This window comes from Dasypus novemcinctus, chromosome 5 (genome assembly GCF_030445035.2).
Source record: "Dasypus novemcinctus isolate mDasNov1 chromosome 5, mDasNov1.1.hap2, whole genome shotgun sequence".
In the NCBI taxonomy this organism is placed as follows: domain Eukaryota; kingdom Metazoa; phylum Chordata; class Mammalia; order Cingulata; family Dasypodidae; genus Dasypus; species Dasypus novemcinctus.
The window spans coordinates 158747923-158773367 of NC_080677.1; the positions used below are offsets into that span (position 1 = coordinate 158747923).

Sequence of the window (25445 nt, forward strand, 5' to 3'; positions counted from 1 at the left end):
GGCTTTTTATTTTATTTTTCAAGCTACATCTCAGTGCTTGAGTTGAAAATAAGGTGGTGGATAATTCAGGGACATACAGAGGAATCTCAGGTCAAGAGCCAGGCTCACTGTAGTATTTTCTTGCTTCAGGGATTTCTGCAGGGCAGCAATCAGAAGCCGCAGGAAGTCAGCGGCTCTTCCTGGCTTTTGGAACAGCTAAACCCCTGGGCACCAGAGGGACTGGGAGAGCGTGGAGGCCTGGGGAGAAGAGGAGGGAAAGTCCGTAGAGAGTTTTCCAGGCAGAGGTCGGAGTTTGGCTAGGCCGGAGGAGTGGACTGCTGAGGCGCTGCCACAGGGGGTCGAGGCTGCAGAGGGGGACGCTACGGTGGGGGGTGGGGAGAAGAAGGGGAAACTCCAGCCTTGCCAGCCTCTGGGGCCTCCTGCATGGGGCAGGAGCAGCTGAACCTCCAACTTGCAGGGCCATGGAGGCCAGCAGGGACATCGGGGTGTCCCAGCAGTAACTGCGTGGGCAAAAACCTGATGTGGGCAGGCTCCACCTGGGACGCTGCTCTTACACAAGGCCCCAGGCCTTTTGCACAATCCTGGGGAGAGAGGCTCTGTGAGAACTGAGGTTGAATTCCCCACAAGGTTGGCAGAATGGGGGCAGAGGTGGACTTGGCTTGTTCAAAGAACATTTACGGATATATTTCCTGTCCATCTGCATTTGCACCTCTGACCTGAGACCTGGACTGTCCACATTCCACACTTAGAACTTCTCGCATTGACAAAAGCTTTGAAATGTTTTGCTTTCTCACTCCCTCTCACCAAACCTGCATCCTGGGCCCCTCTCTCTACCCCTTCCTATTCCCTTCTGATTTCAGATGCCAAGTTTTAAAGTATAGATAAGGAAGAGAGAAAAGAAGAAGAAAAGGGGAAATGAGAGAAGTCAGAGAATGCAGGAGGTATGTAAAACATTCTGGAAGAGCGTGTTTCTGATGACAAGAAATGGGACAAACTGTTCTCCCTAAGAAAGTTCGAGCACGGGCACCTCAAACCCACCCCAGGTGAGAAACCAGTGAAAGGCTAACACGGGTGTCTGGCCGTTTCCTTCCCCTTCAGGAAGTGCTAACTCGACTGAATTTTACCTGCGAGGTGCTGATGAGAAGAAACCCGTCTATTAACTGGCTTATGGGGACAGACACCCAGATAAAGAGGCTTCAGCTGCTGTGACAAAATCATTTCATTCAGTTTTTTCTGCAGAATGAAATATTCTTCAGATAACTTTGATATCTAAAAAGAAGGCCACGGTCAGATTAAATCCAGGATGACTTCAGAGAGTCCCTCGGTCAGCTGGGCCTGGTGACCCTCCGCCCCCCACCCCCGGGTGCTGCGGGCTCTTCGGGGCCACCCAGCCGAGGCATCGCCTCCCCTGCCCGGGGCTGCTGCCCTCCCATTAAGACGTCCCTGTGCCCGGGGTGGCCACGGCCTTCCTTGCCAGCCCCCTCCTGCCGGCTGCCGGACCCCTGGCCCCTGCCCTGCCCACCTGCCCACAGCCTGGCTCCCTGGCCCCTGACCCCTGGCCCCTGCCCTGCCCACCTGCCCACGGCCTGGCTCCCTGAGCCCTGGCCCTTGCCTTACTCACCTGCCTGCGGCCTGGCTCCCTGACCCCTGACCTCTGGCCCCTGCCCTGCCCACCTGCCTGTGGCCTAGCTGCCTGTATCCCAGGGAGGCATTTGGAGCCGCCTCTCTCCCCTCGCCTCCTCAGCCCGCTTCAGGGCTGCCCTCCCAGGCTGTGGGAGCCCACCTCCAGGTGGGCTGTGGGGCACCCTGCCTCGGGCCTGCAGTTTGCCCCCGTGGAGAGCGAGCCCACGCACGTGGCAGCAGAGGCAGCTGGGGGCAGATGACCACCTCGGGGTCGCAGGACCACAGCAGGTCGGGGTGCTGATCCCCACTTGGGACTTCAGAGCAAGGGGTTGACGCACAGAGACCGGACGCACCCCTTACCCAGTGGCACCCCTTACCCGGTGGCCAGCATTCACACGTGCCTAAAGCACAGAACCGTGAGCAGAGGTGTCCGGCGGTGGCTGGGCGCCAGAGGTGCTGGCTCCAGGGCTGCGGCGGCATCAGCGTGGCCTCGGGCTTTCTCGTGGGTCCAGCCACCGTCAGAACAACACACCGCGTGCAGGGGCTCAGGGGATTAGGTGATGCTGCTTTGAACCAACGCATTATGACAGTTCTTCTATTATCTTATACACCATTGCCTACGCTGCTAGTTCATGTGAATTTATAATGTGTATTTTAAAGGCCATCTGGTTAAAACTTCACTTTACATGAACTCTCCTGCAATGTTAAAACTAATTGTTCCTACCATCATGCTCATCCCCCTGACATGATTATCCAAAAAGAATATAATTTGAAAATAGAGGTGCTGACACATTCTTTTTTTCAAGGTCAAACAGCAAGAAGGAGAGAGCAGGGACTGGAAACGAGGTTGATGAGACCCCTTCCCTGTATCTTTCCTAGTTCCTTGCTCACTATCAGAGTCCCACGAGAAGCCCTGAAGCCAGTGGCCTCCTCTTCTCCCTTCTAGAAACAGGGCTGCACACCTGTGAGAGGTTCTCCAAGGGGGCAGTTTCCTTTATGCTTTTTCTTTGTGATTTGTTGTTGTCATGATGTAACAGGTATATTCTCCCCTTCATCGCATGTATGTCCCAGTTTGGGTACATGTCTGATTTTGAGACATAATTATGCCTTCTCAAATAACATTTGGGGTAGGGAGAAATCATAGAGTTGAGAGGATTGGGCAAACTTTTTTTAAAAAGCTATAATGAAGAATATCACAGGCACTTGCAAATCTGCAGAATTTTAGCAAACTGTATAAACCAGTCCCTAGTCTCCTTATAAATAAGATTTCCATCCTATATTTACACTCTTTTTATCATAGTACATTGTCCTAAATGCTAGTGGCTAGTTGAATAGCACAGCCCTTGACACGTTTTTTTTCAAAGGCAGGTAGTCTCATAAAAACAGGTGAAATAATACCTCAGCTATTAATGAACTACTTGCTTAATTCAGTTATTGTGTTGTTCCCAGGGACTTTTACTAGGAAGTAAATTGATCAACATACCTGCTTTGTGAAGCTGGCCAAATCCCACGTTTCATTTTCTGCAACGGCTTTTGAGTGGCTGCTGTCCCCCAGCCCCGGGCGTCCTGTGGGACAGGCAGGTGCGCCGTGAGCGGGTCTGGCCGCTTCTGCCGGTGTTGGGACAATCTCTTGGGTCGCAAGAGATGCTGGCCCGTCCTTCCCCAGCAGCTGCCTCCTCTTGTGCCCGCGGTACCTGCTCTGGATGAATAGCGCTGCTCGGTCCTCCTCTCGCGGGCCCTGCCCTGGGGGCTCCGCCCGCACGGACGGGGGCCCCGGCCGGTCCTCGCCCTGGCTGCACACAGGTGCATTCGGGGGACCCTTGGACGTGCCCCTCTCTCTTTCCCCGCAGTTTGCATTGTGATAAATGACACTTTGGCTGAGACCCGGTTCTGACGTTTTCTTGAGAGAGGGCGGCGGGGACCGGTTCTCTAGGGGGCCCTGCCTTTCTCCAGGTGCCAGCTCTGCGTCTCCCAAAGTCCTTTCCTCCGGGAGCCTCTGTGAGTGGGCCTGGGCTGCGGTGCCCTCCTCCTGCCCTCTCCTTGCCTTGGTGGCCTCTTCCAGGCCTCTGGGACCCTCCCCGGCCGGGTGCAGCTCTCGCCGGGCCTCTCCCCGCTTCCCGTCCTCCTCCCCGGCGGCTGCGGCCTCCTCCTCAGCCCTGGGCGCGGGCGCCTGCTCTGCACCGGCGCTGCCTCTAGTATTTGGAGCTGGACTGACGGTTTCACGCGTTGAGATGGCATTTTCTGCTTGTTTCTTCTCAAAAGACTCCCTGTGTAAAACAGATTGCATCTGAAGGGACAATCCTCCACTAAAGCAGACTACCTCTCTTGGCAATAGCTATGGGCTCTCTAATGTTGGAAGAAAAGGAAAAGGAACAAAACAAGAACAAAAAAACGTGCAGAGTCACATTAACCAAGCGCTTCCCAAAACGTTCTTTCTAGCAACCACCACGATGGCCACGCACGTAACAAGAAAACCAGTTTCAATTCAGAGAGAGACATGCAGCAGCGCTTGAATAAGCGTGTTTTCATTTTATGGCGATATCCAAACCCTGGGAATGTAATCCATTCAAAATACAGCCCCTTTCAAAATAAAGTACCTTCTGTGAAGACATGCAGTGAAAATGCATCTAGATTTGAGACCAGTGGGCAGGTCTGTTCCTGAGGCTGACACACTGTACTTTAATAAGCACCACATTTCCGGCGCACAGGACTCTTTCAAAATTAAAAGGAAAGTCGTGTCACGGTCACAGACCATGACCTTGTAATTCTGTCAGCCAAACTTCCTCAGTTGTTACTGTACTAACATCCTTCGAAAATGATTTTCCCTTAACAAGAAAATATCTTCTCTTCACCTTAAAAAAATTTTCTTTTTTAGCCAAGGGCAAAACCTTCACCGGAACAACTCAACCCTAAAAAGAGTGTTCAGGCAGCGATCAAAAGCCAACAGCTGGCACCTTACAGCCCTAACGCCTCTCCACGCCACCTGGGGGGCTTTTGCCAAGACGTTTTCTTCTTGGCCCAGGAAAGCTAGGGGAGAGTTTGTGCCTACAATCTGATTGTGAAGAAGGGTTTTCTTTGAATCATTCTGGTGCTTGGAGGGCGCCAGGCCCAGGCCGGCTGGTGCTCCCGAGGCCCCCTTCCAGAGCCCACCCAGGAAGGCCTGGTGACTTCTTCTGACACGTCTTGGGGGTCCCCCAGCTCTCAGCTCTTGCTTCCCTGTGGCAGGGCAGGGACCGTCGGGGAAGGGGGAGGCGGAAGGGGAAGTGGACGGAGCCCAGCCTGCCAGGCCCCCTGCTTCTGCTTCCCAAGCTCCCTCTCCTCTCCCTGCAGATTCCCTTGACTCTCTGCTTGGGCCTCTCTCACGTCTGATTCTGTGGCCTGCCTCTGCGACAGTCAGTCCAGTGGACACCAAATTCCCTGTCCAAGACCAGGGAAGGGGTGATTTCTTCTCCCCCTCGGCTCCCTGAAGTGGGTCCTGCTTTGGAACTACCTGCGATGCTGAAAGGTGGCCCCGGTGTCCTCAGAAGAGAGGTAAATTGGCCCGAGGGGCATCACGCTTCCTTATTAAATTTAATATCTGCAAGTAGTCATCTACATTCTACAAGGAGCAATTCCCAGAAGTAGTAAAACCAGTGTCTCTTTTTCCATTTGCCACCAGCGTTTGCACTTCCCTCTGACTCCTGCACAACAGGGGCTGCAGATAGCCCGCCTCCCGCTCCTGGAGCGAGCAAGTGGGCCTTCTGAGGTTTCAGGGGCTGTCAGGACAGCCAGTAACAAAGGGAGACCATTCTCTCCTTCAGATCTTTGAAGGCAAAGACAAAGACCGTCTATGTGGGCCTCCGAATACACAAGGAACTGTAAATATCGCTGTTTCAGAACATGCATGGTTTTCAAATGAAGACAGGAGGTAGCTCGGGTGAGGCGTGTGGCTGAAGGCCAGGAGAAGACAAGGCAGAGCCACCAGAGGCGAGACCCTGGCTGGCGCGAGGGCAGAGCAGCAGGCGGTGGAGAGAAGAGTGGCTGTGAGTGGGGGCAAGGGTGCCGTCTCTTCCAGCTCACTCCTTCCCCCTTGCCTTGGCCAGATCTGATGGTAAAGGAGGAGGTGGGGCTGGGGCTGGGGTTGCAGTCTCTTTAGGGAGAACCGCTTCCTTAGATCGCCTCAGGTTTCACCGCTTAGGTACGAAGTCTTGACACTCCCCCCTCTTCTAAAGCCTGTGGAGCAAGTGCTCCCGCCCCAAGCGCCCCAGGGCACCCTCTGTATATCTGTACAAACAGAGGTAATCCATTGTACTAGAATCAGGTGTTCGCTGGATATTTTCTTTTTCCATGAGGCTGTGAGCAAGTTGAGGATGAGGTTTTGTCCCCACTCCCTGGATAATAACTCCCTGCCAAATAACTGCATTCAGGTGGGTCTGCTGACAAGCACTCGAAAATGTTTGAAGGGGGCTTGGGAAAAGAAAGGGCAGTCAGAGGTGATGACGTAAGGACGACAGCATGTGGTTCATTAAGCTGGGGAATGAATGGGAGAGCCCGGGGAGCAGGACTTAGATGTGGGAGGTGAGGAGGGAGTAGCAAAGGACCCTCAGAGTTAGGAGCAGACCTGTGAAGAGCAGTTTGGCAGAAGCCAAGGAAGACATGGCTTTGAGAAGGACAGTGTGAAAGGCCAATCAACTCCCAGAAGGACAAAGAACCCTGGGAGTTCGCTGACAATTGATGCATCCGTGTCAGGAAGCTAGTTAGGTATGAGAAAGACGGTGAATATTCTTCTGTGACCTGACATTTAAAAACATCCCTATGTCAAAGTGGTCCCCAAACCAACATCTCCATACCTTTGGTTTTCCAAGTCCTTGCAGGCAAATTCCTGGCCGCGGGTCTGAATGCGGGTTTCTGCTGGGTTTGTCCTGCTCATAATCTCTTTTCTTTGTTTCCTGACTAGATGGCTTCTTGCAGCTGAAACATATAAGGCCCAGAATAGTGTTAATAATAAAAAAATGAAGGGACAGTACTTAGATGAGTAGAAAGGAGAGGTTTTTTTGAACATCAATAAATGTCAAAGAGGAAAATGAATTTAAAGACCCCAAATAGAACAGATTCATAAGAAAGAGACTCATGAATGAAATTCTTCTAGATGACAAGCTATAGCAATAAAAATACTAAATTACTTTTTATATTAAGGAGAGAACTAAGAGGACACCAAAATGATGGTGATGAGTTAAATTGATGACAAAGATAAAGGGTGCTCATTTGCACACTTAATATTTATTTTTGCCGTGACTCTCTCTTGATGGGAAAGAGTCCCTATTATCTAAGAATATGTTTTGGACCTTTTGGCTAATTATCCTTAGGGTCAGATATATTTCAGAATCCAGATTTTTGAATTTTGAATTTTAGAAAGATAATGCAGAGCAAATATACATTCTATAACATTCCCCATGTTGGGGGGGGGCACCCCATAATCACACGTGTTGAATATTTCTGCAGAAAAACAGAATATTTTTAGTAGGTAGGATGAATGAATGGCTATAAATCGCCTCACTTCACATAAGGCCAAGTTTCACTGCCAAATGAGTTATGAAAAAGCTTTTTCACTGGGGCTTTATGAATTTTGGGATTGTAGTGAAGGGAATTATGTCTTAAACTCCAACAATCAGGGTTTGCATTTTGACGTCTGATGGTAGTGAGAAGTTAAGGGCTTAAAATGCCAAATGAGAACCCATATCTCGTGGACAGAACAGGAACAAGAATCTCTTGACTATTAGGCAGCTGGTTTTCCCACATCAGTGCTCTTTAGGATGCAGGTGGCAATCCATTAGTGCATCACAAAATTGAGGTAGTGGGTTAGATCTGACATCTAAAAATGAGATGGATTAAGCCAGACTAGAAAACATCAGAGTGCACTGCTTGTAGTGTGTGGGTGTATATAAGATTACAAAGAAAACTACATTTTTATGTTTGGATATACTCATAGTGGAAACAATTAAAAACAACAGCTGGGGGGGTACTGGGTTCCTGGCCGGGAGGGGGGGGGCTCTGTCGTGGTCCCTAGGGGAGCAGCAGCAGTCCCCCAGGTGCAACGGTAAGGACCAGGAAGGAATGAGGGCCCAAAAGTGAGCCCCTGATACTAATGACTATGCTTGTGAGTCTATACACCTGAAATAAGAACAAGGCCTAGAGCAGCACTGTGCCTAAGAGTTCCCTCCTGACAGCCTCCGTGTTACTCAAATGTGACCAGTCTCGAAGCCAAACTCAGCATGTAAATGCAATGCCTTCCCCCCAGCGTGGGACATGACACCTGGGGATGAGCCTCCCTGGCACCGAGGGATCACTACCAAGTACCAGCTCATGACGTAACTAGAAAACGACCTTGAATAAAAGGTTCAACGTGGACCAGCAGAACATCCCTGTCTACATATAATAACAGGAGTTAAAAATGCTGTTTGACCTAAAGTAAGGGGGAAATGGAAAGGACAAATGAGTTCATATGGCTATGAGTCTCTAAAAAAGAGTCTAGAGGTTGTCAGAAGGATTGCCCTTATGCACACCTGAGCAGAGTCTCAGAGACAGATAAAGTAGATACAACCCCAGGTATTGGTCCTTTTGAGGGCTAAAGAGACCCATAGGTTCTATGGTCATGGCAGATGGGGTTCACTGCCATGTCAGTTGGCCCTTCTTTGGAGCTGGTGTTTCTGCGTGATGGAGCTGGACTCAGATGGGATCTCTTTTCACAAGTCTTTCATACTACTTTACTGGAATTGTAGTTGGTGCTGGGGTTTAAGATATATCTAGGGGATTTGAATCTCTGGACTGACAATATGATAGCCAGGCCCTGAGCCTCAACAGACTACAGCTCCTGCACTCTGATTTATTGGACTTACCCCACTCAGCTAACATGGAGTTGAAGAATGTCAACCACCACACCATGGAGCCTAGGGTGCCTATACTGAAAGCAGGAGGATGGCATCCAGTATCCATGTGGAATCTAAACCCCCTCTTGACATAGATGTGGAATGGACACAACCAAACCAAGGACCACAGGAAGGAGGAATACAGTAGGATTAGAGTGGACTTAATGATATGCTATTCATGAACTATTGTGGTTAATAATCAAGAAAATGTGGCATTGGTGTGGAAAAAGTGGCCATGGTGGCTGCTGGGTGCGGGGAATGGGAGGAAGAGATGAGATGTGGAGGCATTTTCAGGAATTGGAGTTGTCCTGGGTGGTGTTCCAGGGACAACTGCCGGTCATTGTATGTCCTCCCATGGCCCACTGGATGTAACGTGGGAGAGTGTGGGCTATGGTGTGGACCACAGGACGTGGGGTGCAGTGATGCCCAGAAATGTACTCACCAGATGCAATGGATGTGTCATGATGATGGGGGAGAGTGTTACTGTGGGGGGAGTGGTGGGGTGGGGGCGGTGGGGGTGAATGGGGACCTCATATTTTTCTAATGTAATATTTTTAAAAAAATGAATAAATTGAATAGAATTTGGAAAAAAAGAAAAAAAAAGAAAACTACATTTTTATTATGGGTGTCCAGTATAAAAATTTTGAAAGGAATTACCTAACAATGCTAGGCTCTAAATTTAGTTTCCTATAGAAAAATAGGAAGAAAATCCAAAGTCTAACAATAAATTTTAATAAAAATTTAAAGTGTATCATGATTATAAATATTAATTCTATACATTAATAGAAAGAAATGGATGCCCTTTAACAAAAGGAGATTTAATTAAGTTGTCAAAATCACAGCCCGTCTAACCTTGGAATAAAATAGGAAAAATCTTATTGTCCAAGGAATTACAATAATATGATTCTTGAGATCTGTAATTAAATCAGTCACCTATCATGTCTTACGCAATAGGTAAATTGTGTTTCATTATTATTAGGTAGAACATTTACACATTATATTATTTTATTAAAAACAAAGCATTTCTTCAAATATTAAAAGTGTCAGTCACTAACATAATCTGATTTAGATTTAGTTTAGGGCATGCATACTAAGGAAACGCTGTCTAGAATTAAACACAAAAGCTATAGAAGAATCTGAGCTTTGCACATCAGTACGATATGATTTGATTTTTCACCCAGATATAAACATAACTTGATGGGTCGTTAAGGCGTGAGGACGCCTCTGAGTGGTTACCTGACTGTATTATCAGGGCGCTTTCCTTCCTTTTTTCCTGTATTCTTAGGTACCTTCTCGAGCCCAAGAAGCCTCTGACACAGGCTTGAATCAAAACGAGCTTGTCGATGGTCTCCTTTCTCATTAAATTCAGCTGCTCCACATGATAATATTTAAGGAACACCTTAAAAGAATTAAAATAAAATACAAATAAAGCTACTGCACACAGATCTGAAACAGGCATATTGGAAGCCTTTTTTGATTTTGGAAATCACTATCTTTTGCTTCTTTGGCCTGGATGTTGCTATGACATCATCAGTTTTCATGCTTGAAGAAACTCCCTGGCTGAGAAGGACTGTGGAAGGCAGCATTCCTGATTTACAGAGCTCGCTTTAGGCTTTGTGGGATGGGTCAGGAAGAATGGAGGATGCTGAGGCTTTTATCCAAGTTTTAGCATCAGATCCTCTGGGCAAGGCTATTTTTTATGCTTAAAAAAAAAAAAAGACAGGGAAACTATATTGTCCCAACTGATAGGGCGTCTGCCTACCACATGGGAGGTCCAAGGTTCAAATCCTGGGCCTCCTGACCCATGTGGAGCTGGCCCACATGCAGTGCTGATGCGCGCAAGGAGTGCCCTGCCATGCAGGGGTGCCTCCTGCGTAGGGGAGCTCCCCGTGCAAGGAGAGCTGCCCCATGCGAAAGAAAGTGCAGCCTGCCCAGGAGTGGCGCTGCACACATGGAGAGCTGACGCAACAAGATGACGCAACAAAACACCACACAGATTCTGGGTGCCACTTACAAGAATACAAACTGAGACAGCAAATGGACACAAAGAGCAGACAACTGGGGGGAGGGGGGCAGGAAAGGGGAGAGAAATAAATAAAAACAAATCTTAAAAAAAAAAAGACAATGGTATTTCCTAAGTCTATTTGTGATTCATATAAGAATTCGTTATTATTTGCTATAATTATTAGCTGTGTTCATTTCATTCATCAAACATTTCTTGAGACCCATTACATGTGCTTATCAGCTGGGGACTCTATGGTGAATAAGGCAGGGGCACCCACCCTTAGCGTTTGGCTGTGGTGGAAGGAAGACGGTGGCGGGATGGCCCTAGGAAGAGAGAATGAAGCCTTGCTCACTGGAAATGATGTTCCTTCTGCAGGAAAGGGGACTGAATTTTGATAATTCTAAAATCAAAATGAGGGAAGCGGTCTTGGCCCAATGGATAGGGTGTCCGCCTACCACATGGGAGGTTCGCGGTTCAAACCCCGGGCCTCCTTCACCCGTGTGCAGCTGGCCCATGTGAAGTGCTGATGTGCGCAAGGAGTGCCATGCCAGGCAGGGGTGTCCCCCGCGTAGGGGAGCCCCACGCGCAAGGAGTGCACCCCGTAAGGAGAGCTGCTCAGGGCGAAAGAAAGTGTAGCCTGCCCAGGAATGGTGCCGCACACACGGAGAGCTGACACAACAAAGAGAAACACAGATTCCCGGTTTCACTGATAAGGGTAGAAGCAGTCACAGAAGAACACACAGCAAATGGACACAGAGAGCAGACAATGGAGGGGAGAATAAATAAAAAATAAATCTTAAAAAAAATAAAATCAAATCAAAATGAATCAGAGCAACAGAAGAGTCTGAAGGCCTAGAGTCATGCTAATCTAAGGGATTTCAAATCCTCCAGGAAAATTTTTTTTTTCCCTTTAAAAGCTAAATTTATTAGTAAAAGTCACCTTAAAAAGAATTTAATGCATCCATTAAAGTCACTTAAATTTAAACGTAACGTTGAGTCATAAGACCTGGTAATTCTCACAGTAGAATTCTCTCAGCGTTCCATTACTTGAAAGCTTGGCATCATCGGCAAGCGGTTCGCATTCTAGGTTTTGATTAAATTTAGTTTTAATTTCTACAGGACTCTGAATGTTAATATATTTAGTCCATTCTGCTGTTGACAATTCATTTAAAATTCAATCTGTTTAAAAAGGTCATCACTTTTTTTTGCACAGTATTAGAAATGTTCCTATATTAAATATTTTTATCCATTTTAATGAGTTGGAAAAGGTGAAGTGGAAAAATACAAATAGTTTTAAAATGCTACTCAAATATCATGCAGAACTGGAACTGCAGAGGGCCTTTTTACAAGTTAAAACTCCATTTGAAGTCAGGGATGTGTTTCAGACCATAAATCATCAGATTTCAGCCTGCTGGGATTCATCTTGGTGAACATTAAAAGAAAATGGTGTGAATAAAACACACATCTTTATATACACAGAATTCCCTCTGATTGAATATTTAAGTATATAGGGATTACTGAATATGAAGGACATTCAATTTAAGATGGTCATTTTTTAAAACCCTTTAGATTGTTATAATACTGACATCTTATCTGAACATTCTGGAAAATTCTCTCTGACACCTCTATCCTCCTAGATCTCAACTAATATGGATTTCTTTTCAAATAGGGAAGTTTCTATTGGTCCACTTCCGTAGTATGGCCGAGAGTAGTTATTCCTGAGGGTCAGTCTCTGTGCTCCTCTTTGCTTTAGTGTGGCCTTTTCCCCATCCTGCCCCAGGTGTGACTTCTGATCACCCCTAAAAGCTGGCCCCCTCAACTCCATTTTGTAGTGTCATGGGGACATGGGAGGAGTGTAATGCATCTTTCTTTCTATCTAGGAAATGCATCAGTACACAAATACACATACATTTCAGGATACCAGAGATTTGAGAATTAGGGAAAAAAGAAATACAGTAATTGTCCTTGGATCACTTAGACTCTCTACAGCTTTTCGACTATATTTGGTGGTGATAAGATGGAGAGAACATATCAATCTTTTCCAATATCACTTAAAATGATGGGCTCATTATAAACTTCATCTCTTTTTTTGAATAAAGGTAACTATTTATTGAATTTCTTAAGAGACCATGATGAAGAGCATACATTTTGAATTTTGATACAGAAGCAAATTTTATGAATGTAAAAATTCATTCCTCTTATTTTAAGCTAGGGATTCTGTAACATTAAAAAGCCATAATATTTTCAATCGCTAGAAAATGTTATTGTTCAAAGAAATCCAACATAATTATTACAAGCTTTTTCTGAAAAACTGCATGCAAACATTACCTTTGTTTTCCCAAGAGCCCAGTTATCAAGACCAGCTTTTTCCAGAATGGTGGCACAGGTGTCAGGGCTCACAGGGGGCTGCTCGTTGGACTTGTAGCACAGAATCGAGTACCTGAAGTGGGAGAAAGGGCAGGTTAGTGATGTACCAAGGTCTGAGGTCTTCGCAGCCAGGACCTTTGGCGGCCCTGGGCAGGGGAGAGGAAGCGACTCCGTGGCTTAGCCCAGCTCCCTTCTTCCAGAATCCTTTTGGCCTTCCCAGGACAACTTGGGAACACACCAAGGCAATCTCAGACCCGTCCACTGGTGTGAAGTGGAGCACGGTTCTTCAGTTTAGTGACTGTCCTCCAACACCCAACACTGAAGTCACCCTCGAAGCCTCCTTCACTCATATGTATGTATCTATACACTGGGTTCTTTTTTAGAAGGCAATCATTCTCTGGGTACAAAAAAGTGGAAAGATTGGAGGGACAAGAAGCAATGGGAAAGCTTGTACTATCTTTTCCTCTTCACAAAAATACTGAAAGCTGATCTTAAGATTGGGCAAAGGCAATTCCAGCATGGTTTTTTGTTTCGTTTTGTTTTTTTTAAGGAGGTACCCGGGATTGAACCGGGACCTCGCACATGGGAAGCAGGTGCTCAGCCAACTAGGCTACACCTGCTGCCTTCCAGCATTGCCTTTCCCCCGAGTTACCATAGGTTCTTGCTGAAGGTTTTCTCCATTGGTTCAATCCATCAGTAATCGAGGGGAGTGAGGGAGCAGGAGGGTGAGGTGGGGAAAAAACTAGGGAGGCCACGAGTTCTTCAGCTTGAACCACAAGGTTTACTGGGGAAGGGGGGAATTCAGGGAAGACAATCATAAAAATCAATCAACCCTAATCAGCAATCTCATGCAAAAAGGCAGATTTCTAGTGTTTCCCATACTCCCCTTGTTTCTGATCTGGTTCCATTGCTCAGGATTAACCCGAAAGTCTAGCGGAAATGAGCAGCAACTTTAGGGGGACTTCCGATTTCAAAGAGAGGCCCCACAGGGAAATGAGCGTCAGGAGAGCTGAGTTCCAATTTTGACTAATTAGCTGGGTAAACGTGGCACATCAGGTGACCTCTTTAAGTATCATTTTCCTCATCTAAAAATGAGCCCCTAGATAAACCTCTAAAAACCATATATTCATTAAAACCTGCAGATGAACAGCTACTTCAGGTTCTCTGGGGAAGCCAGTCCCAATCAAAAAAGAAGCAGTGGTGGAAGCCCTTGCAACTGCTGCACAAAGAGCTGCCGCCTGTGTCCACCAGCGTTCCTCCCACCCCTCAGGCCACCCACGTCTGCACCCACTGCTCTTTAGCACTTTGCCACCCTCCCAGACCCAACTGGCTTCAGCCTGCTGACTCCCTCCTGGCTTCTCGTCCTCTCCCCATCCAGCCAGGACCTGTCCCTTCCTCCCTGAGCCACTGCAAGCAAGCCCTCTCCCTTCTCACTTGTGTTCCTCTGTCGCAGGTGGGCCCCAGCCAGCTGCCCTCTCTGTTCTCCTACAGGCTCCTGAGCACTCCCCCCGGACACCGCCATCATCCTGGTGGGCTGCCCCTTGGAATCTGGGGTTCCCTCTCTCAGCTGGGCCCCCGAGGAGGCTCTGAAGTCCTGCAGGTGTCCCTGGCCCTTCCCTCCCTTGTTCCCCACAACAGCGACTGGGCCTTCTGCCTGCCCTGCCCTCAGCCCTGCTCTCGGGAGGTGAACTTGTCTTCCTCAGTTCCTTCCCCAACCACAAATTCCTGTGTCCACGATGATTCTCCCCACCTCCCTCTAAGGGAGACCCTATCGCCATCTGCCTGCGATCTAGATGCTGGCTCCTCCTCCACTGTTTATTTCCAACCCCTTTGTCTCTTCAGGCTCCTTCTGTTTAGCTCCAAAACCAACGCCCCTAAGCCCCTGTCATTTGAAATGACTCTCCTCCACTAGCTTTACAGACAAGTTGAACGACTGTTTAAAACAACTGGCTCCACTGCCCCACTTCCCATCGCTTCTCAGCTACCGGATAATGTTCCCATCTCTTTCCAAACTCTTGCCGCAGGTGTCTCTTTCCCATTCCTGGCTTCCTGTATGCTGTGATTCCTAGACCTATGGCTTGCACCCTAGCTTTTTACATGAACTCTAAATACACAATTGCAGACACATCCGCATGGGCATATCTCCCCCATGCTCCAGACTCAGCAAGATTCGTCACTTTTCCTTTCTCCATGCGGCAGCTTGAAATTATTTTATGAATCTCAAAAGGAGAAATATTATGTTTGTCAACTAATCTATTCCTCTGGGTGTGATATCCTTTGATTGCATTAATTCAGTTGAGGGGCCTTTGATTAGATGACTTGATATGATCAGTTTAGGGCTTTGGATTGAACCAATCCAAAGTGAGACTCAGGTTGAGTCTCTGCCCCCTTGCTGGGTCTGATATAAATAGAAAGAGAGAAACTCATTCAGACAGACACAGGAAAAGGAAGTTGCCATGACTGATCCTGCCTTGTAAGAGAGAGGATTGCTTAAGCATTAAAGCCCCAAGAGGCTGCTCCAATGGAGCAGCTCAGGAGGAAAAGGTGAGCCCAGAGGGGAAGGCTGAAACCTAGGCAGAGGTCGGCAGCCATCTTGTTTCATCACGGGGCAACATGCCAGGATTAACAGTACCCAATTTGGGTGAGAAAGCACCTTTTAGGGTGTCCTGATTTGGACTTTCCACGGTCTTGGAACTGTAAGCTTTTACCCCAAATAAGCCCCCTTTATAAAATCCAACATGATTTTCTTGTGCTTTGCATTGGCAGCCCTTTGGCAAACTAAAACACTCCCCTACTTTCTATCTCTGTGAAGGATGCCATCACTTTTTAAAAGATATTTAAGCTAGAAATCTATGTGCCACCCCAGATCCCTCCCTCTTCTTCATTGTAAATTCAACCAGCTAAAACATCTCTCTTTATCTTTATTCCAGCTGCTACAACCTTAAACCATCCCTCAGCACTTCCCACCTAGACTTCTGTAATTGCCTCCAACTGGACACTTCCACCTCCACTGCCTCCCTCCAGCCAATTTCCATGGCTTTTTCTGAATTATTTTTCTAAGGTGAAAATCAGATCACGTTCCTTCTTGAACTGAAAGTCTCTAGGGAGTTCCCAAGTTCTAAGCTGGAATGGCAACACCAGGTGCTACCAAAGGCTGGGAAGGTAACATATAAATGAGCAGAGCGGTGGTGGAACATAACAGAATGGAAGGACATGCCTGCCGAAAAACATTCATTCCAACTTGTTGGTCAGAGATGGCGAATAGCAGCATGAAGGACCCTCCTGATCGCCACCCTGCCTGGCTTTCAAGCCTCACAGTTGCTATTTTCCACGGGCACCCTCAGCTCCAGGCATGGAAGGCCCCATGCCGCTGTGCCCTTGCATGTGTTACCTCCATGCCTGCAGGACCTTCCATCCTGGCTCCCTGGGAAAACCTGTTCTTTCAATGTTCTAGAAACTGTCTCTAACATATCTCCTCCTAACAGTTTAGTGGGTTAACTACATTCTCTTTCTGACGTAAAATACAGTGACTGATGTCCACTGCACACTTAGGGTCTCAGCTAGTTCCTGACTCTCTCGGCGACTTCTCAGTACAGTATAAGGGTTCATTTGAAATAACTACAGTAAAGATCCACGCTCTTGTGCAAAGTAAGTTCAGGTTGTGTATCTTCCTTTAAGGCTGTTTCTTTGTTTGGAAGTGGAAGAGTTTATCTTCAACAGACTAGACAAAGGGGCTGATGAATTGTGCATGCCACTAGGAGGGCTAGTGCAGTCCCATCAACATGTCCACGGAGCCTGTGCAAATTGTTCTGCCTTCCTAAGATTGAAAGCCAATTCACATGACAGCTAAAATTAGTGTCAAAGAAAAGGTTTGACATTTTATTTCTGGCACTTCCTGTATTCAGAACTCTTACATGTTCTCTATATACTTAGTTTTCTCCCCCTCCTCATTTATTATGTGATAATTTGCTATATTACAAAGGCACGTTTAAGAACTAATTCTCATTTCTAACCTTCAAAATAACCTATGGACTGAATTGTGAATGGTGTCCATGCAAAGAGACATGTTCAAGTCCTGTGGTGATTTGGAGCAATGTACTCCAGAAAAACATGTTCTTGGACTTGGTCCATTCTTGTGGGTGGGAACTCTTGGAAATGGGAACTTTGGATGAGGTTCCTTCAGTTAAGGTGTGGCCCAGCTGAATCAGGATGCGTCTTAATCCTATTCCTGAAGGCCTTATAGGGAAGGTCACAGAGAGAGAAAAACCCAGAGGGAGCAGCCGGAAGCTGAATGTCAAAAGAACCAGGAAGAGAAGGGAGAAGCCAGCAGAGGCTGCATGTGGCAGAAAAGCCAAAGACCAAAGAACCCCAGTGGCCAGCCCAGAACACCACGGTCTTCTGGGAGAAAGAAAGCATTGCCTTGATGATGCCTTGATTTTGGACTTCTCTTAGCCTCAAAACCGTGAGCCAAAAAATTCCTGTTGTTTAAGCCAATGCATCACATGGTAATTGCTCTGGTCTTGTGATATGACCTTATTAGAAATAGGTTCTTTGAAGATGTGATTTTCTAAGATGAGGCCAAAGCAGATTAGGGTGCGTCCTAGCCAATAGGACTGGTGTCCTTATAAAAGGAGGGAAATTTGGACACACCAACAGACACAAGGGAGAGGACAACCATGTGAAGACAGAAATAGAGATTGAAGTGCTGCATCTACAAGCCAAGGAACACCTAGGGCTGCCAGCAACCACCAGAAGCTGGAAGAGGCAAGGAAGTGTGGGAGGAAGGGCGCCCGGCTTGCCACAGTAGCAAACGGTGCGGCAAGAAGTGATACCGCCTCTGCCCACTGGGCCTAGATAAGGTGACCACGCCTGACTAGGCCTTTGCTGCTAACGGCTGGCCGGCGCTGCCCTCCCCCTTTTTATCTCCCGCCTAGCCCAACATCCGGCCAGCTCTCACTCCCCCTTTCCCCTCCCCCATTCCAAACCTCTCAGCCAGCCCTCTGCCTAGCAACCGCTTACAATCACCTATCAGGAAGCAGTACCCGCCCGCACCTATCAAATCCCTCCACGCAGTCCCTAACCCTATAAAGCTATGTCCCCTTCCGCAATAAACCGGACTTGCGCACAGACCTGGTCTCCGCGGCATTCTTCCTCCCCTCGCCGTGCGTCCTCCACTCCTGAGAGCCCCTCTGAGGCTGTCTGCCGTAGCATCAAACGCCACTGCGGTCTAGTCTGACCCCTCCAAACCCCCCCGTCAGCATCGGGGTGCAAGCCGCCCCAGCCGCAAGGAAGGACTCTTCCCCATGGGTGTCATCTTGATTTTGGATTTCTGGCCTTCAGAACTGGGACATGACCAATTTCTGTTGTTTTCAGCCACCTGATTTGCAGTACTTTGTTACAGCAGCACTGGGAAACTGGGAAGGTTTCTTTCAACTACCACATCATCAAGGCAACAGGGTTAGTCCTCAAGGTCTATATTGTAAATTCACGGATACTTTTGAAACTATAAGCTTTCCCTGCCATTCAGTGCACGCTCTGCATAATTTTAATGAACTGGTTTTCCCATCTGACCTTCTGTCACTTCACTAATGTCCACTCAGCCCCCCCAGTCTACTCTAAGTCTCCTGAGTGCTCTTTTCCTCTTCCTTGTGCACACTGAGAAAACCCCTTCCCATCTTCCCCACAAACCTCCCTCCTCCCTACTTGTGATCCCCGTTTGAGCCACTCTTCTTGACAGCCTCTGTCACCAGCCCTCCTGGAGATAATATTCTCTCCTTTCCCTGGACTCTGACACTTTGGGTACTGCCCACTTGGACCTGCTTCGACACTATTACGTGCCAAGACTTGTTACTTTTCCATATCTGTAGCTCAGTCCTAACTCAATTGTCAATGTTTGAACATCAAGCCAGTTTAAAAAATTCCATTTCTCACAGTGCTCGGCCTAATGCCTTATACATCATAAAAAAGATTATATTATCTTAAATATAAAAGAGTATTTGCATTAACAGTACACAAATATTATTTATATTAATATTTAAGCAAGTTAAAGATCTAGTCTTCTCTTAAAAAATAAAATACATCACAACAAGGTCAAATTTTAATTTAAATTTGAAATGTAAAATCCCTTTGCATCCAGTACTTTGGGGTTACCTGCTTTTACAGATAAAATGGAGAATTTATTTGCTGCTAAGAAATCCTAACACATTTTTCTTTTTTAGTTTGGGATATAAAATTGAGTCTGGGAAATAAAATCAATGGTTAGATGCTGGCTGTAATTAGAGACTATGAAACTTTTGAGGTTTTAAGGTTTGTTAAACTATTCTAAAGCATTTGCCAAAATAAAAGTATTTTCATGTAATTTTGGTCTCCATCATAGAAAAGTGGTAAGGTTTTCTTGATTTCAAGGCACTCTAATTTAATACTTCCTTCTTTCCAACCCAACCCAACCCCCACAAGGTCCCTAAAAAAATAATCAAGGATATCTAGCAAGAATTGCTGAAAATTAGAAAATCCGCAGAAAGAATTAGAATCCTCATCACATTCAGTAATGATTTCAGTTACCCCAAATGAAAGTATTGTTAAAACATGATACTTTGCAGGGGAGGTTAGAAATCACATCTCATTGTGCCAGCACTAGCATTTCAAAGGTTTTCTTTTGTCCTTAACACTAATTTCTATGCTTTGCAAAAGATGTGAAGGTGACATAGATGGAGACTTCCCCCTAGAAGGTGTAACAGACTTTGCTTTTGAACTGCAAAACTTCCTTAAGTTTAATGACTAGTAGAAATCCTAGAATTGATACATATGAGGAACATGGGCATTTAAAATATTAAATATATAAGATATTAAGTATCTATATCACTATGAATGTATTCCTTAATACATGTTTTAATATATAGCTTAATTCATTTGACACTAATTTCAAATAGTAAAAAGGACACCTTACATCTAATTGATTCCTATGCCTTTTCAATCACCTTTAGAGGCAACATCTCATTTGATCCTTGAAATTATCCTATCAGGTGGTCATAGCAGATTTACTAGATGAGGAACCGAGGTTCCTTAGAGGCCAAGGTTACTCACCCTCAGCACCACTGACCTTTGGGGGCTTCGCCTGTGCATTGCAGTAGGTACCAGCACCCCTGGCCTCTATCATTGGATGCCAGTAGCATCTCCCCTCCACCCCCAGTTGTGACAACCACAAATGTCTCTTGATATTGACAAATATCCTTTAAGGGTAGAATCTTCCCTGCTATATGCCATCGTCACGTAGTACGTGACAGAGCTGCAACAAGAACCCAGGTCCCCCAGAGCCTCAGTACAGCTCTGTCCTCTCAGTCATGCTGCCTAAGATACATACCCTGTGCAGTCACAGAAGATTTCAGGGCAACAGCAGAAACTTCCAGCCCAAGTTATTAGTTAACTGGTTTTTTTCACAATACATAGTAATTTTTGTGAACAAAATACTTTCCTCCTTGACCACCTCATCAATTCTCTGTCCTGCTTTGCTTCCCATAATTCTTCTGCAAAATTTTTATACGAAATGAGCATGATCATTAGAAAAAGGAATCCTCATACCGCTTTATAAAGTTAGCAAAAAGTATCCGATGTGAATAACCGAGCCTCCGAATTCTTGCTGTTTCCAGAATTCCTGTGTAGCGAAGCTGTAGCAGGACTTTCTCTTTGTCATATTTTCTTGCCTGGCGTTCATTATTAGGTTTGATGCAACGAACAAAATGAGGTTGTCCCACCACCATTTTTGATAACAAATCCATCAGGGAATACTATAATATGCAACAGAAATAAATTTCTCAGTGGAGCACACAAGAACGTATGAGCTTACAGGTCTTTCTACTGCAAAAATAAAATGTGAAAATGGAATGTTACAAATGCTCACACTCATTCAATATAAATGGAGGGAAATGTGTATTAATGAAAATTTACTTACAGATATCTTTAAAATGACAGATTTACTCATAAAAATGCAGAGGAAATAACTAGGAACTTAGTTATTAAAGATTTGCCTAAAAATTTCTACAGCAACTTTAGAGAGATAAAATTATATTTGATATACTTTGTAAGTATTATATATTCACAGGGAGCCTTGCTAAATTTTAACATTTAGGTGCATAATCAGATTAATTGTGCCTATATTATTAGTTTCCTTGTTCCACTCTTTCTTTATAAAGTGAATGCATAGAAGTAAATACTTCAATCCCTGTCCAAATCATCTCCTGGTCTAAAACAAGATAGGAGAACTTAATGCAGTTTTAATAACTAGGGCATAGATATAAAGTAAGCAGAGTGATATTCATTTAGACACTTTCACCTGCTCTAGTTTGATAATTTTCTTATTTATATTAGTAGAATTTTAAATTCAAAGGGATATCAAAACTGTGTTCTGCAGCCATACCTCATGAATGCTGTAGCCAATTTCTGGACACCAAACCTAAGTATAACATATTAAGGTAGTCATGGTAAGTGAGGCCCTGGAAAACTAAAATCTCAAAGACAAGGATCAGAAGTTACTGTCAAGGTGATGCATGGAGAGAGCTGCTGACAGCTGATATTTTTTAGTGTTTGGAATATAAAACCCCACCACCAAAAAGTCAGTGCCAACCAGAGGCTGGAAATGGACAACTGGCACAGCACTGGATGTGCACTGCTTCCATCTTTAAATGGCTGGGTCTGCTGCTTCGGAGCTCTTCTCACTCCATTTATTTGGGAGTCCTCACATCGTTGGTCAAGAAGACACAAAGGTGAGGCTCATTCCTGCCTGTGTTCTGAGCAGACATTTAGGTTTTGATATTAGGGACCCAGGCAGATTGTTACATTGACTCTTCTGAAAAAAACCTTTAAGAACACATCACGTACTGCAAGGAGTCAGCTTCCATGACTTTTCATGCCAGTGTGAGGATTGAAATGATTTTATGAACGAATCTGGTGCAAACACACACAGTGTTTGGTGTTCCTCCACAGTGCCATGATAATGGTCTTGGATAACTCACTCAAAAAAAGGAAATACCTGGTGCGAGCGCTCTCGGTGGCTCAGCTGAGCTGTTTCCTGGTGCAAGGTTAATGCACCGGCCGCAAACGTGAGACACTGAGTAGATAAATGAACCAGGCGCTACTCAAAGAAGACTAAGCTCACACTGTCTGCTGTGAGCTTAGGACTTGAAGACTATTCCATCCAGCAATTCAGCTATTTGTAAAAGCATTTCATGATTGAATACAATTTTCTACCCCTCACCCACACGAAATTATATTGTTAACGATTTCCAAGTTTTAGATGGCATTTTCTTCATTTTCATTGGCTGGTCTGTATGATTTTTATCAGAAGAGGGAAGCAAGACCTGGACCCAATAATAAAGACAAGGTTATCAGGTGTTCTCCACGGCAGAGAGAAAATGCAATGCTTCTTTCCTTTCTCCAGTGTTCTGCACGGGAGGAGGGTAGCCTCGATCCTGGGCTACGATAAGCACACGGGACTCCCGTGGCACGTTGCTGTGCTGCCCTGGTGTCCCTTCTCCTTGCCCCATTCTTAACACCGGGTTCTATTTTCTTTTTGAGATTTTTAGCTCAATATGGAATGGTGATGGCTGCTCACCTTGTCCAATCTGTGAATCCTAAAATCACTCAGGAAAGGGAAGGGGTATTGATTATTTACCATAGCATAGAATAAAAACATTTCAGGTTTTGTTCTAATCAAATCATGGATCTCCATTAAGACTGACCTAGGATAAAGGAATTTTACAGGTAAAAGACCAAAGTAAACCCATCCACAGATTTTTGAATGTATGCTCTAATACAGGAGTTCTTAACCTTTTTTGTTCCAAGGATCCCTTTGCCAGCCAGGTGAAAACCGTGGACCCCTTACTAAGTCCACACCATACTGCGCATTATTTAATAAATATATCATACTCCCACCAACACGTCCGCACAAGAATGATGTTTTTTTGAATTTCAACTCAAGCTCACGGACCCCTTGTTAAAAACCCCTGTTTATCCTGTGTCTAACAAAGAGTAAATTGAATAAAATAAAAATTCTCTTTTTTAACGGCACTGTGATATGCATTACTAGCTTTTGATCTGTAACTCATTTAGAATGAACAACATCCCTAAGCATGAAAAATCATAATTCAATGTCCTTACTCTAAAATATGATGCGACTGTTTGCATTTTCATGCTGGTTGTCTCTCTGGCATGACATGTGGCTTCTCCATTTTCACCCTAAAGAGACCAAGGAAGACAGTGATGCTTCAATATATGTTGTACTTTATAATCTAAAGGGGGCACATGGCATTTTCATTCAGATTATCATAGTCAATGCACTCAAATGTGCAAAACAGCAAAGTGTTGTGGATACTTTTACTTTAAGATAATTGCTTTGTCAATCTCATTGGATATTTAGTTGGTTTGCATGAAATGTGACTACATCTCACCCTACCTAAGTCATTTTTAATGGGTCTTAAAGTAAACATTTAAAAATAGCCATAAGTATTAAGCATATATCAGAAATGCATAATTATTTTAGCAACTAGAGGTTGTAAAATGAAAAACTCATAATGATATCTGTTTCAGCAGAAAAGACCAAAGAGAAAAACTAAGGAAAAGGCTGTTTACTTGTAGCCGCACACAAATATTGTCACTGTGAAGGTTAAAGTCTCAGATTCACTGCCATGAAAAATGTACTTTCTTACCTTTGTCAGGTTGATTGATTTTTCTGAGGTCCTCATTTGATAGTTTATTATGTTTTTAGTTCTAGAATATGGCAGATTACCTAGGGGAATGCAGATAAAATTAATATACCGTTTAGAATTCTTAATGGCTAGATGATTCCTCCCATTTACTTAAATGTTAAAATAAGGATTGGTGATCCCACATTATTAATCCTCATCTGTTTGCTTAATCATTTGTTGAGGGAGGGATAAAGTAATGTTATGTGAACATGTATAATAAAGTTTAAATTCAGGGAAAAAACTAATAGAAAAGGTGGAGGCAGGAGTTGGATTTCCTTTCAAAATCTAGATAATATAAGGTAATTATGGGGGAGCGGATTTGGCTCAATGGATAGAGCATCTGCCTACCACATGGGAGGTCCAGGTTCAAACCCAGGGCCTCCTGACCCACGTGGTGAGCTGGCCCACGTGCAGTGCTGATGATGAGTGCCGTGTCATGCAGGGGTGACCCCCGCATAGGGGAGACCCACATGCAAAGGAGTGCACCCCATAAGGAGAGCCACCCCATGTGAAAAAAGTGTAGGCTGCCTAGGAATGGTGCCGCACACACCGAGAGCTGATGTAGCAAGATGACACAACAAAAAGAGACACAGATTCCCGGTGCCACTGACAAGAATACAAGCAGACACAGAAGAACACACAGTGAATGGACACGGAGAACAGAGAACTGGGGCTGGGGGGAGGGATGTGTGTGGGGAAGGGAAGAGAAATAAATAAAAATCTTTAAAAAAAAAAAAAGTAATTGTGATGAAGGGAGCAACTTGCAATGTGTGTGTGTCAAATGGCATCTGAGATTTTCTGTGACCCAGGACGAGCTTTAACAAACCACATGGATCATTAATTCACAGGAGATGTGCACAAGCGAGCGAGTCAGGTAGGGTTGAAGGAGACAGATGTTCCCAATCTGACAATGAGAACTATATGCCTAGTGCTAAGATGCTACAAAAACATGCACAACCCAAGACAGCTTGTGGTAGTGACAATATCAGTGTCTTAGAAACGAGAAAAGTGGGACATGGATGTGGCTTAAGTGATTGGGCTCCCATCTACCATATGAGTAGATTCCTGGGGCCTCCTGGTAAAAGACAAGCTGGTGGGCCAGAGTGGAGAGCTGGCCCACACGGAGTGCTGGCCTGTGCGGGGTGATGGTCCATGCAGGAGAGCTGGCCCACACGGAGAGCTGGCACAGCAAGATGATGAAACAAAAAGAGAAACAGAGAAGAGACAATAAGAGATGCAGCAGACCAGGGAGCTGAGGTGGAGCAAGCGATTGAGTGCCTCTACCCCACTCCAGAGGGCCCCAGGATCAGTTCCCAATGCTGCCTAAAGAGAAGACAGGCAGGCACATAAGAACACACAGAGAGCAGACAATGAACACAAAACAACAAGATGGGGGAAGGGGATAAATAAATAAATCTTAAAAAAATAAAGAAACCAGAAAGGAGTCGGAATCCCAGCCAATGTACTTAAATTGTGTTGCCCTTGGGTAATTTACTCAGTCTGTGTGTGATGAAGTTTGAGTCCATAAAATGGGGCTAACAGTGCCTGCCTCACAGAATCTTGGTGAAATGAAATGGTATGTTTGGCCCATGGAAATGCTGGTTCACTTTCATTCCCCTCTCATCCCCTGCCAAGCATAATAAACCAACTAACCCACAGACTGACAGAAACATTCAAAATATCTCCAGAACTCAATGTCACCTCAGGAAGATTATTTGTCCTTTCTCTCATTCTTTTAGGTGACATTTTATGCTGCATGCTTTTTAAAACTATTTTTGGCTAATCATTCATATTCTTTGTGTTTGC

General features: G+C 45.4%; 1 protein-coding gene across 1 annotated transcript in view; it reads right to left on the reverse strand.

Moving 5' to 3' along the window:
- Positions 1 to 25445, reverse strand: part of MYO3A (myosin IIIA) — a 227632-nt gene that overhangs the window by 18858 nt on the left and 183329 nt on the right. Inside the window, exons 24-30 of the mRNA XM_058297804.2 lie at positions 23601 to 23680; positions 23053 to 23130; positions 20479 to 20684; positions 12862 to 12973; positions 9765 to 9927; positions 6453 to 6573; positions 3107 to 3890 (exon numbers count right to left, since the gene is read on the reverse strand). Coding sequence (XP_058153787.1) covers positions 3107 to 3890; positions 6453 to 6573; positions 9765 to 9927; positions 12862 to 12973; positions 20479 to 20684; positions 23053 to 23130; positions 23601 to 23680 — 1544 coding nt within the window. The remainder of the gene's footprint in view (positions 1 to 3106; positions 3891 to 6452; positions 6574 to 9764; positions 9928 to 12861; positions 12974 to 20478; positions 20685 to 23052; positions 23131 to 23600; positions 23681 to 25445) is intronic.